The 13,184-nt window shown below is 38.2% G+C and overlaps 1 protein-coding gene across 1 annotated transcript; it reads left to right on the top strand.

Moving 5' to 3' along the window:
- The first annotated feature begins 390 nt into the window (after positions 1 to 390).
- Positions 391 to 6,998, top strand: AGR3 (anterior gradient 3, protein disulphide isomerase family member). The gene is made up of 7 exons (XM_065629832.1): positions 391 to 496; positions 2,668 to 2,731; positions 4,011 to 4,063; positions 4,708 to 4,784; positions 5,046 to 5,109; positions 6,119 to 6,202; positions 6,949 to 6,998. Exons 1-7 carry the CDS (start codon positions 391 to 393, stop codon positions 6,996 to 6,998), a joined length of 498 nt encoding a protein of 165 aa, XP_065485904.1.
- Positions 6,999 to 13,184: the final 6,186 nt, after the last annotated feature.

The raw sequence follows: 13,184 nt of genomic DNA, 5'->3' as shown, positions 1-13,184 counted from the left end.
AACCAAAAGAACAAATAGTAGCACTGTCTTGACATTTTCATGATCCAGTATTACAATGTTGTACTAGTTCATAAGAAAAAAATGGTGGGTGACCAGAAATGAACTGAAATGAACTTTGTTGCCCTGATCATACTGTTGTGAGAACTGTCCCTGCAGCCCAATTTTGGCAGCTGAAAGCAGTACTGCATGATAAAATTAAGCACTTCCATTTTGCATTCTTCTCCAAAGGCATTTATAGAAATAACCAAAACTACTTCTGTAGTATAGATCGTTAGGATACTACTAACACAGTGATTTACAGTGCAGCAGGTGATGAATCCATGTGACTAAAGCTGTTGCTTTGTTTTCCAGTTTCCTTGCTGGGTTGAAAGGGATCTTCTCAAAGAAACAATGCTGCATTCAACATTGGCTTTGTCCCTCCTGCTAATTGCAGTCTCTTCCAACCTTGCAATGGCAATCAAAAAGGAAAAAAGAATACCTCAAACACTGTCAAGAGGTACTGTATATTTACTTTATGTTATCTCCTCATCTTCCCACACAGGTCAGCAAATGTTTTAATTTAGGAACTTCCTGAAAGCATATATCTATATATATATATATATACACATATATACTTACTGGGGTTTGTTTCCCTATCCTTAAGTGACGCTCTAAGTAGTGCATCTTCTTATTTCGTGTTGTTTCACTCCATCAGTTTGTTCTTAAGGATATGGCTGAGGGTCCCATATAACCTGCATAATTTATATAACCCAGAGAGACCTAGCAGAAGCCAACAACCTAAACTGAGTCTCTCCAATCAGGGTCAGACCATCAGTGAAACAATATTGTTTCATATATCAGTTAAAAGATATTTTGTTATGGTAACTTGTTAATTACTGAAACACAGATTACTAACTTCAGTTGCTATGGAAATTTTTTTCTACAAACGCATTTTTATACACAAAACAACAGTTTGAGCTACCGGTGGCTTTTTCAGCATGACTTTTTTTTTTTTTTTTTGCTTTTCATCAGATAGGCAGAGTCATGCTTTGCAGTGAATAATTCCTTTCCTTGTGGTGCATAATTTTCCACCTGGATGTTAACTAAAGAATCTATTTTAAGTTATCTATGCCTGATCAATCCTTAGAAATACAAACTGAGAAATAAGTTACCGAGGTCTTTTCCTCTTCTCCATCTTCCCTCTCCTTTCTGGCCTATTCATTCCAAAACATGTCGAACTCCCTCCCTGGCCTCTTCTGCAAGCTGTGCCAAGCCTGTAGACCCCATAGCTCACCCCTGAGACCTTCCTATACAAACCACTGGCAAAGGCCCACCTGTCACAGAGGTCCCATCTGAACCTCATTGCTCAGGGAGCACTGGGCAAAATCATGCAACATCTGGACTAACCAAAGAAAAATTGCAAATCACTTCTTGTAAGTGTTATCCCTGGAGAAGGGTTATAATACATCTGGTATCTATTGCCTCTCTTGCCTACATTGGGATTCATTCTTCCCACTAAGTTAAAATGCATAAGAAGATAACAAAATCCCTTCAGTTCTGCCAATTTTGGGGGAAAAAAAAAAAAAAAAATGTCACAGAAGGCGTCAGTTTTCTAATTCTGATTTCAGGCCTTTTGGGATGCCTTGAGTGCTTTACCTGTAATTTTCACAGATCAAAGGGGGACACTTAAACTTACTGCTTAATGACCGTAGGTGACCGCTCTGTGCAGTTACCTACGTCAGCAGCTGACTTCAGCCAGGGCTGGGGACACACTGGCCAACACGCCAGAATCCCACCGTCAAACAGACAGATCTGTAATCAAAGGCACTCTCCTGAAAGAAGATATGACCTGGTAGCGTCACAAGTGATTGTCCTGTGAGAAAGCTAACAGCAAATCTCTGCATAGCCAGGGCTGGTCCAAGCACTGTCCGGACGGCACAGAAGAAACCGAGCCTTAACCCGGTCCAGATCCAGAAGCTGTTCTACAATTCCCATGGGGGCCGTCATGAATGGAGTAACACTGACTGGGAGGCAGGGATCTACCACACAGGGGCTGGCATCTTTGGGATCCGAAAGCAAGAAACCAACTGGACAATTTACTTTTTGAGATCAGTGTATCACCAGCTATGGATGAGCTATGAAGCCGATGATTCATTAGAAGTTTTTTAGGTGGAGATTTTTGTTTAACAGGCATTCTTTTATTAAATTATAAGTACTTGCAACACCAGGGTTTGAAAGAGTTAAGCTTAAAACTCAGGAATATTCTAACAATGTTCATATTAAAGTTGATCTTATTTGAACTGTCATGTTTTATTTTTCTAACTTTATAAGCCAACTTTCTCTTTAAGCCCCAGAGTCTACATTAAATATGGAGCAGACAGTATAAAGATATAAATGATTTGGGTGCTGATTTAGTGACCTCTGAGAAAGGGAAAGAACTAACAGGTTTGCTAGAGGCCTTGAACTGGATATTCAACCAGCTGAGGCTTTTGGGGGGTTGGTTTGGGTTTTTTTTTTAATCTTCCAGAGCGCCTTTTGGGAGATGTAGAATTAGTATATCCACAATGTTTGGGAAACATGACTGAAAAACAAATCCTATTCATGTACAACCCTTGATAAATATAAAAAATGTAATTTGTTATGAATTACTTACCTGGACACCAGTTAGTCCTTTTGTTATATTTCTAGGATGGGGAGATGAAATTACCTGGGTACAAACTTACGAAGAAGGGCTTTATCAAGCAAAAAAAAGGTAAGAGATTAAAAGGCAAAATTGTTAATCAGACAGTCATGCCTGAATATGCTTTAATGAAACAAAACAGAGAAACACAGTGGCAGCTAATCTGCAGACCACCCAGTTAAATAAAACAGATTTAGTGTCTATAAATAACAGTTGTTGCAAGGGTCTTGTCACTCTGAAGCAATGTTATGGGCTGATAGAAAACTCTGCGTTTAACACTGTTGTTTCTTTGTCACAACAGCAGCGTTGTCATTTGAATAAGCAATGATAAATAGATATGATGATTTTTAAAACACTTTTTTAATAGATAAATATGCCATGCTTCCTCCAATTACTTCCTTAATCAACAGCTGGAAATCAGTTACATTTGCTCTTGCATGGTGATCTACTGCCTCTGATGTTTTACCAACACTTTATCAGTTGGCATATGAACACGATGTACTCGTGGTTTCTCACTGTGCTGGTAGAAATTAAAGTTCCAATTTGAATCTTCTCTGGGATTCAGCCGAAAATACATTTGAGAATTCATAACAGTATTAATTTAAATCTCTGTTACAGTTCATTTTTGATCATAATAATGTGGCATAAGCTATTGTTAAATTGAAGGCAAATTATTTTTAAAATAAAAGGCAACTAATTTCATGTGCCCTGTGTACAAATGCCTAGGAACTGAACAACTCTTGACAGTGATAGTAGATCAAGCATTAGTAACTGATTTACTGAACAATAAGAGTAGTTTAAAAAAACACAGGAACCAATAAACAGAATTGGTTTACGTTTTGACATCCAAAACCATAAAATTTTGATACTTTTACCAAACTATTTACAGAAAAAAAATTACTGTGTATTTGTTCAAAAAAGCTTAAAAAACATGAAACTTTTCATGGAAAGTATTTGACAATAAACCAAATTTTATTAAAATTATTTTATTTCAGTTCATACAGGTTATTTTTATTTTCTTACTCATGGAGAACTTCACACTTAGGCAATATTAAAAATCTCTTCAGTTTGATTATATGCTAGCCAGGAATGAGATTATGATGACTCAGTTTTTTCTTTCTTCTGGAATTTTTTACTTTAGAAAACCTATTTAGATAGAGAAACTCTATTTCTCTATTTCTTTATTTTATGAAGGATTTATGTTCTTTTCCCTTGCTTGAAAATGTAATTCTTTACAGAGTGCCTGTATGGTTTTACTGTAGGTAAATACTTGTAGGTAAATACTTGTCAAATACTGTAGGTAAATACTTGTCAAGTAATCTAACTACATGCTTTATTATTATTAATAAAGTAACAAGCCACTGATGGTAATTCATCATTTGGAAGACTGTCAATACTGCCAAGGTAATTTTGATTTTTTTTGAGCATTAAAATTTCGTGAATATTTTTATAAGAATCTGCACTTATCTACATATTTACCTTACACTTACTGAAAATTTAAAGAAATAGGTAAATGAAAACACATTTGAAAAGCTAAGAATTTATTACTATTATTTACAAAAACTCCACTATGAAACTATCCAGCAAAGAACACGAAAAAAACTCAGTTCTGCTCTCCTGCTATCCCTAATGTAGCACTCGTCAGTTTAAATTAAGAGACACAGATTTGCTACTGACTCATTGAACAGATTTAATATTGTTTGGCTCTCCTGAACCGGTAACTAGAGAAGGAGATGAGGACAGGGCTGCTGAAATCAATCTAACAAGAATTTTCTGAGAATAATGCACTTTTGTCAAGCTGAGACATGGTATCCATTGAGACAAGCTTCATAAATAACAGAAGAGAGCTTCCATTTTCATAGCCGGGAGGTTGTACTGACATGGGTCAAAAAAACAAAAAGCAGTGATAGAGCCCTTAAGTGTCTCCTCAGGAATGTGAATCAGCAGAGACAGGAACAATGTGGCCAGTCTCCGGCCAACGTGGTTCCTAAATGCAAAAGGAAAAGCAGTATTTGAGACGGACTTGAAAATGACCGTGTCTTTTCTAGCACTGAAGAAAGCTTTTGCAGAAAATGAAGAGATACAGGAAATGGCCCAAAATAACTTCGTTATGTTGAACCTCATGGTATGAAGGGTTTGGGGAGATTTGACTTGTATCTTTTTTTGGCTTTTGTTTTCTCTTTCTTTGTCTCGCTTTTTCATGTCATTTTAGTTAAATGTCTCTGGCATTTCAGTACCATGTAAGTACAGGAATCTGTGCATGTGTATAAACACACAAGTAGTACCTTTTTGGTTTTGTCCTCTGGTACAAGACTATTCACAGGTGGTACTACTTCACCAAAATTTACATAAATATTTTAATAATTAGCTTTAATTTCTCTGCCAGCATGAAACCACAGATAAAAACCTGTCACCTGATGGACAATACGTGCCTCGAATCATGTTTGTAGGTATGTACAATATTTATGTATCTTCAAAGATGTGATATCTGAATCTATGCCAGTGTCCTCCTTTGGAGACATCAAAATAATTCATTTTTCAAAAAACAAAAAAGCTCAGAGTTTATTATTACCATGGCATTAGTCTGAATCTTGGCATATCTGAGTTCGGTTCTCCCTCTATCACAGGCTTTCACCCTCAGGTTACAGATATGTTCTGGACAGTACCTAATTAGTTCTTGGGAGCAAGATGCTTAAGTGTCCATTAGCATCTGGGATTTTGCTAGTGCTGTTATAAGGCAAAAGTTCACTGAAAACAGTCAGATATCTGACTGAATGTAGGTGTCTACAGTGTGGACATGACCACAGAGCAAGTCAATAGTCAGTGCCATCTTAGGAATTATTTACCCCATCATGAAGATAACTTCTGGAATAGATTGAATGAATCATGCCCTAGAGTGCCTGTTCCTTTTCATTGACTGTACAGGGAGTCTAGAGTGACCAGCTCTGTGGTAGCATCCATAGTAGGTGAGATGAAGCCCACACTCAGAGGAGCAATGTAGTAACAGGAGTCAGTTAGTTACCAAAAAGTTTGAAGGGTACCTGGGAGAAGACATGTCCACAACAACTTGCTCCTACGGTGGAAATATTAAGAATCACAAGATTTTCATTCTGAAGGCTCTAGGTAGGTCACACCAGTATTTCGTTATGTATGCATGACCCTCACTGTGTGTGCATCCAGTCAAAATGCCCTTCTCTGATGTCACTCCAGAACTTGTAAAACAGTATGTGCATGCGTAAGCTATCACTTTAAAATAGCTGCATAATATGAAATAGAGAAATAGCTTTTGTTCAGGATTTCTCTAGAGCTGTTGGTTGGAACATAGCGTAACAGTCTCGTAATTACCTCATTGATGAAATCAGAACAGTTCAGAAAGAGGGCTGTCAAAGTATCACCTCTCACATCACCATCAGCTGCTGTGGGAATGGAAAGCAGTGCTTAATACAGTTATTTTTTCAGACCCATCTCTCACAGTAAGAGCTGATATCACAGGAAGATACTCCAACCGGCTTTACACTTACGAACCACAAGACATACCATTCTGTAAGTGCCGTCTTCATAGTGTTACTTTGCTTTTCACGTTGTAAGCAGCCAGATACACCCTATCCCAACCATTTGTGCTTGTGAACCCATTAAGATCTCAAAGTAATGAATAAGGACTGTGTGTGAGCATTTGTGAAAAATTATAATGGTCTAACCTGTTCTAGCAAAACACTTAAGCACACCTATTGTCCCATTGAATTTATTAGGACTACTCAGGTAAGACAAGTTGAAAGATCACAGGTGATAACTTTCAGGATCAAGATCTGAGCAGTTTGTTGGAGAAAGGTGAAAGTCAAAGGTATCCAACTGTGCAATGTAAACAGCCAGTGGTGGGAGGGAATCAGAAGAGAAATGCTGATGGTTACCTGGGTACCACCTAGCACTCATATTTCAGAAAGGAATGTGATTTTGCAGGTTGAGCTAGTCCTTTCTCTATGGGATCTATCTGACACCAATGCAGTATCTCACCACAAATATGCACTTCACATCTGATTATCAGGCTTGCTGTTGAGAAGTGAGTGAGTTGAAAGGGGCCTCGTCAAACCCCTTTAAGTTAAACATGTTGATTCAAGAAACTTTTTACTTCCTGCTTTGGTATGAATGCGAGAATTTTCACAATAAAAAGCCCTAAAATATAATGTGTGACCATAAATTAATTTCAGTGTGAACAATTTACAAATCAAACTAGGTGGGCTTTTAAATTGTACAAATGTACTTTTTACAGTTCTTACTTATTTTTCTTTCAGTAATAGAGAACATGAAGAAAGCACTACGCCTCATTCAGACAGAGCTGTAACCAGTAACAGTGAAATGACCATAGCCTCTACGAGGTGAAGCTGCACCAGGAAACCTAACATTTAAAAATATTTTAGTTAACCGCTCTGTCTCTACTAGCATTTTGAACTCACACAGAAGGACTATCACGTCCATTTGAAAAACAAGAGGAGAAATCTATTAAACACTTTGAAATTAGTTATTTGAATAACTGAAAGTGATAGTTTAAGGTGCAGCAACTCTGAGTTGTGTTTTGTCAATCCGACTATGATGTTGTTAAGTCAGCTGTGACTTCTGACCAAGAGTTATAACCAATCTTTTTTATGTCTATTTGCAATTTGTTATATAAGTTAACAGCTCTATCTCAGCTCCTAATTTTTTTTTTTTTAATTGCAAGAAGCTTGCAAGTCACTAATGTAACTCTGATTTATGCACTTATTTCTCAATAAAGGAAAATAAACTTTGCTGGCAAATCAGACAGGAAGGCCCTTTCTATAGATTTTGGAATAGCTTATATAGAAAAAAAAATCAGCGATCTGGGCTTAGCTTTCTTCTGCATAATTCTTTAACTATCATTCTGATAGCTGAAACAGAACAGACATTTCACACTGAGCATGTGGTCTCAGGTGATAACCATCAAATAGCAGCTACAAGTTTTGCTATTATAAAGATACAATGAAGCAAGAGAGATGGAAGGAGATGGTCTCCGAACTCCACACCTGAGGCTAAGTAATGCTTGTAAAGCCTGGTATGAGAAAAATCAGCAGGTCTGTCCCAGTTCTTCTCATTGAATTGGCACTGAAGTCATGTGAAGCTCATCCTAGGTCATTCCCTCTTTTTCATGACAGTGGCAGCTTAGTGAGGGGATTTGTACATCCTATGATGTTATCTAAATACAGATATAAAAGATGAAGGAACGATCTTTGCAGGACAGCTTTGCTAATTTACAATACCTAGTATTAATTTGTCATGAACTAGTTATATTGTGCCTATCTACGTCTTTCTTCATAACTATGTAAAATTTGGATATAAGAGTATATTCCAACAGAGTGGTGATAAATGACCTGTACACTAGGAGAAAAAAAAAATCTTGTATTAGTGATTAGCAGTCTATTGTTTTCATAGTCAGTTAAATGGTTTTTTAACCTATGTGAAAATGCTAGAAACATTAAACTGGTTACCACATTCCTTTGAGTTGTGTTTAGCTCTATTCATTTATGTCTGTTTCTATGCCAGATTTGGCAACATTTCCCAGTCTGTGGGCATACCCTCTTTTGAGCATGCCAGGGATGTTCAGGAGAGGGGATGTGAGTAGCTGCCAGAGATGACACAGGATGGCCATGGCAGCACTTTCAAAGTAGAGTCAAGAGGCAATTTACTTTGGGGAGAAGCACAGCACAAAACAGGAAATGCTTGAATATGGTAGATTTAAAATTTCACCAAAAGATTAGATGGAAAATGGGGGGTCTTTGCTGTTATATTGCAGGGAAGTATTTTACCTCCTCGCATTCACTTTCAACATCAGATAGGATCATGCAAGACATTGGCTTGAAACAACCTCTGCTCTAACTCGGGCAGGAAATCAAATATGGGATAGTTATACTATTAGCCAAAGCCTGTTTCACCTACTACAGATTAAGAAGACAAAAGTTTCAGGCTCTGGATGGATATTTGAGGGAAGGTTACGCTTGTGGAAGTGTTTGCATGGCTATGCTTTCATTCCAGTGTGAAACAAAATCCTTCCATTTCAGATCTGGAAAGCAGCTTCAAAACAAACCTGTTGTTCTCCCTTTAACTCCAGTAATTACATCTTTGTTCATGGTATTCTTGTTTCCTCGCCAACTACTACTACTATTACATTAATTGCAAAGATGACAGTGTCTGCCGTATAATACTACTTTCACAGATTACTCTAGTCAGTCCAGATATTCCATCATGCTTTCGGGAGGAGATGGGCATCCTCACACATGCAAATGCTGAAGAGCATAAATATCCTGAGGGATCGTCTGGGATAATACACTGGATGAGCACTTTAATTCTGCTTTCCTGTTAAGTAGATACATGCACATATATACAGCCCAAAACAAGGGATGATGTCCTTTGTGTGCTGATGGCTCTCACTCTTGACACTGAAATGTTAATACATTTCTATACTAAAGAGAGGGAAGTCACAAACACAGTCTCCTGTCACATCAGTGCGATTCCATAAGAGAAAGCTCAGAGGGGATCTTATTAATGTATATAAATACCTGAAGAGAGAGTGAAAAGAGGACAAAGCCTGGCTCTTTTCAGTGGTACCCAGTGACTGGACCAGAGACAATGGACACAAATTGAAACACAGGAGGTTCCTTCTCAACATAAGGAAACACACTATTATGGTGAGGGTGACTGAGCATTGGCACAGGTTGTCCAGGGAGGTGGTGGAGTCTTCATCCTTGGAGATAATCAAAAGCTGTTGGGACACAGTCTTGGGGAACTGGCTCTAGGTGGCCCTGCTTGAGCAAGGGGTTGGACCAGGTGACCTCCTGAGATCACTTCCATCCTCAACCATCCTGTGAAGTCAGCAGTCTCAAGCCAGTGGAATTGCTTAGCTGGTTTTATAACTGCTTTTAGACAATTGTCAGCTAGAAATGTAAGTCACTACTTTCCATTAATAGAAACAAGACCTACTTATTTAACTGGCTGGAGCAGAATTGCAAAAGCAACATAATTCACAGCAACAGGGTCTTACATCACTTTTAAAATTTAAACTGTCAGGGTTGTAGAGATGAAGGGTGGCCCTCACAGCAAATGAATAGCTAATGTGCAAGAGTTATTCCTAGATCCAAGGACACACTGTAGTTGCTCTGAGATGTGATTACCAAACTCAACCCACATCTCATGCCTGTGGCTGCCCCCAGCGAATTTACTGTCTCAAGAAATCCTGATGAATAGTCTTGGCTCTGGTTTAGCTGGAGATGGTGCATATTGGCTACTCTCACTCAGTCAAAATCAAGTTTATCAATTCTTCACTGCTGATAACAACTGCTAATAAGATACGTACTTGTATATATGTACTTTGGCTGCTGCAGGTTTATATTAAAATTGATAGTATTGTCATGCTTCCCTCTCAGCATCTAGGATGCAGCAGATAGGGTACCGAGTTAAAAGACTAGATATTCAAATCAAATACATCTTAGTCGTTATAAAAACACTGAATTCCTGTATATATCCTACATTCTACTCAACTATGAGGAGATGAATTTTAGCTTGCTTGATCTGAAAGTTTTATATTAACAGTTATTTTACACAAACATTAGCATGTTTAGGGATTACATTTGTGTCACTTCTTTTAGTGGATCCATTCACAAGTAAAGAGACAGCTGTCAAGAATCTACAAAGCTGAAATCCCAAAAGGTTCGTGATTCAAGATCACAGTCTAGAATTTGCCTGGGCTCAGGAATGCTAAACTCCATAGTCTGACTGAGGTCAGAGCTGCAGCAGAAAATAAATTGTAGAATTATCACTTATTGGGATTGTGGAAGAAATAAGTAATGCAAGCCCTGAGCCTAGAAGTCTACTGTTTTCTCCTTATTTTGTGCATTTGATATTGAGCCAGCAGACAGGAAATAAACTGTGTGAATTAAATTAAATAAACTACTGTATTATAAATCACAAAATTTTCAGAATACAATGATCACTGACTTCATTTTTGAATGAAAGTTAGCCTTTATATCTATATTGCAATGCATGTTATTTTAACATTTGAAGAAAATCTGGATTAATTCCAAAGGTATTACCGATGCTGGTTGCATCTGTAATATAGAACAGTATTTTCCATTGTAGTTTTTGACAGCTTTGACAAACTACTCACCCAAGCAGACAGCAGACATTTTGCAGAAACGTCACAGGCACAAGAATTATTCCGCGTCTGATGAGATCGACTTTGCAAAGTGACTAAAGGGGATTTCGCCGCCTTCTTTGCCTTCTCAAAACCCCATAGGTATCACACTGAAATCTGTTCTCAGGCATAGCTTTGAGTAATGGGACTAAATCTTTGTGATTCTTAAAAATTCATATCCAGTCCTTTTGGTGGAGCTAGATATTCAGGTAAAAACCATGCTGTATGTTGCACACATATTTTCCATTCACAGCTTAGTTCAGCATTCATCCTTAATTTTACAGCTGCTACTATCTCTCTGCCTTCTCCTCCTTGAATGGTATTTTGCCAGGTAATATCTCTCCCGATGGAACAGAAACTCAGATCACAGATTAAAGTCTCATTTCTCAGGATAAGATGACGTGTCTGTAGCCTGTGCATTGGCAGACGAAATAAGATTCTTTCCTTTTTTTCCCCTGAAATTAATGGCATGAGACACTACTCCCTCTTTTTTTCCCTTCTTGCCTGCTTGTGTGCCACACAGCTTTATTCTTCATATTAGTGGGCAGATTTTTATTCACACTCTTTACTTCCCTCTCTTAAGGAAGAGTGGGAAACTGTTCCTTTTGTTCCTTGGTTAATTTGGACTAAACCAGCCAGGTTTATTTGACACCCACTACTTGCGTTAGAGCTAAAGGAAGAGAATAAAATGCTGAAAATGAGAATGCAAGAGCAGCGGTTGCTTTACACAGAATAAATTCAGACACAATATGAGAGTGAGTAGCTGAGAAAACTTACCTGTATAGACTGTGTACTTTTATAGAACTCATAATCTCTCTACTATGTGTATGGATGCTTATATTAACATCAACATAATATAGCACCACCTGCAGTGCCCATGTTTTCTATAAAAGACTTCTCAGAATTCTGCCTTAGCTACAAACATGACACATTCCAGGAAGCAAATTTTATTACCACTTGTTCACATATCCATACCTGCTTTACTGTCTGGACTTATCTGTTGTAATCAGACCAAGGGCAGTCAAACAAACGTGGACTTAACGTCAGTGAGGTGAGGCACAGGAACCTGAGAACTGACAGAACAGGATCCTGCCCTACGTATCCGTCTCAGCGCAGAAAGGCGTTGGCTTTTCTAGGCAGATGGCTGATGTATTGGTCTGCAGAGCGAAAGCTTTTTCCTGTGTGCAAATATTTGCGCTTGACCAAAACAAAAGAAAGCCACCATACCTTTGTGTACCATGGAGGTGAGAGCCTGCCTGTGGGACACCTCAGCACTTAAAATGCAAAAGTAACTTGGTCTTGCAGAATAAGGCTGATAGACTTTGGATTGTTTCATGTGCTACGTGTTCTTGCCAAATGCTGACATGGAGAAATTTCCAAATGCTGAGGTGTCCTCCGTAGGACTGGCCAGGTCACTCATCTGATTACTTTTGGTTCTTATTTTATTCAAATAGATGCACAGATCCACAGGATGAGTCAGGTGGAAACAAAAAGTCTCCATGGCAATTAGAAAGTCCAAAAACACCCATCAGAAGGGGAGGAATATTTATTCTTCCACCAGAAAATCGCTAGCATTTGCAATCTATATATTCATACTTTTTCCTTGCTGTTTGAGGTGCTCATGCTATTCATCACTTATCATCTTGGGTTGCTACTGTATATTGTAAAGTAATTTATCCACTAGTCACTAAAAGTGGATCTATCTCAGCAGGCCATTTTTAAGAGGTATCAGATATTTGCTGATCTCTTCAGAATAAGAGAAGGCACACGAAAACAACAGGTCTCCCTATCTTTGCATAATAAGAAAGAAACCAAAGACAGCAGTCATCCTTTAGTTCACACTGCTATATCAGGAACTGCATTTTGAAATTTCTCTGTAATTCCAACTCCAACTGTTCTTGAACAGATGTTCACCAAGTCACTCTTTGTACATGTCTACGTGTGACGTGAGAAAAAGAAAAGTAAACATATGCAATAATTTTTCAAGGTTATAACACTCATGAGACAACACTCCCTAGGGGTCTTTTTTTTGGTGCTTAGTCTTGGATATTGCTTCAGGAAAGAGCCTAAAATACTTCAAAAATATCAACTGTGTCTTCTGCTACATTTCTGTGCACATTGGGGATCACCCATTACTGCTTTGCACACCCTGACTGCACGTTCCCAAGGAATTGTTTGTAAAAGGTTGGCACACACGAACCCACCCTGCTATTTAGCACTCAGCCAGCTGAGGAGACCTGAGTTCACAGATATATATACAAACCACCAGCTTCATTGCTTACATTCACATACAGGGAATAGGACAGTGACTGCCTGGAGAAGAAGCTA

This window comes from Caloenas nicobarica, chromosome 2 (assembly GCF_036013445.1).
Source record: "Caloenas nicobarica isolate bCalNic1 chromosome 2, bCalNic1.hap1, whole genome shotgun sequence".
Classification (NCBI taxonomy): Eukaryota; Metazoa; Chordata; class Aves; order Columbiformes; family Columbidae; genus Caloenas; species Caloenas nicobarica.
This window is presented reverse-complemented; position numbering and strand designations above follow the sequence as displayed.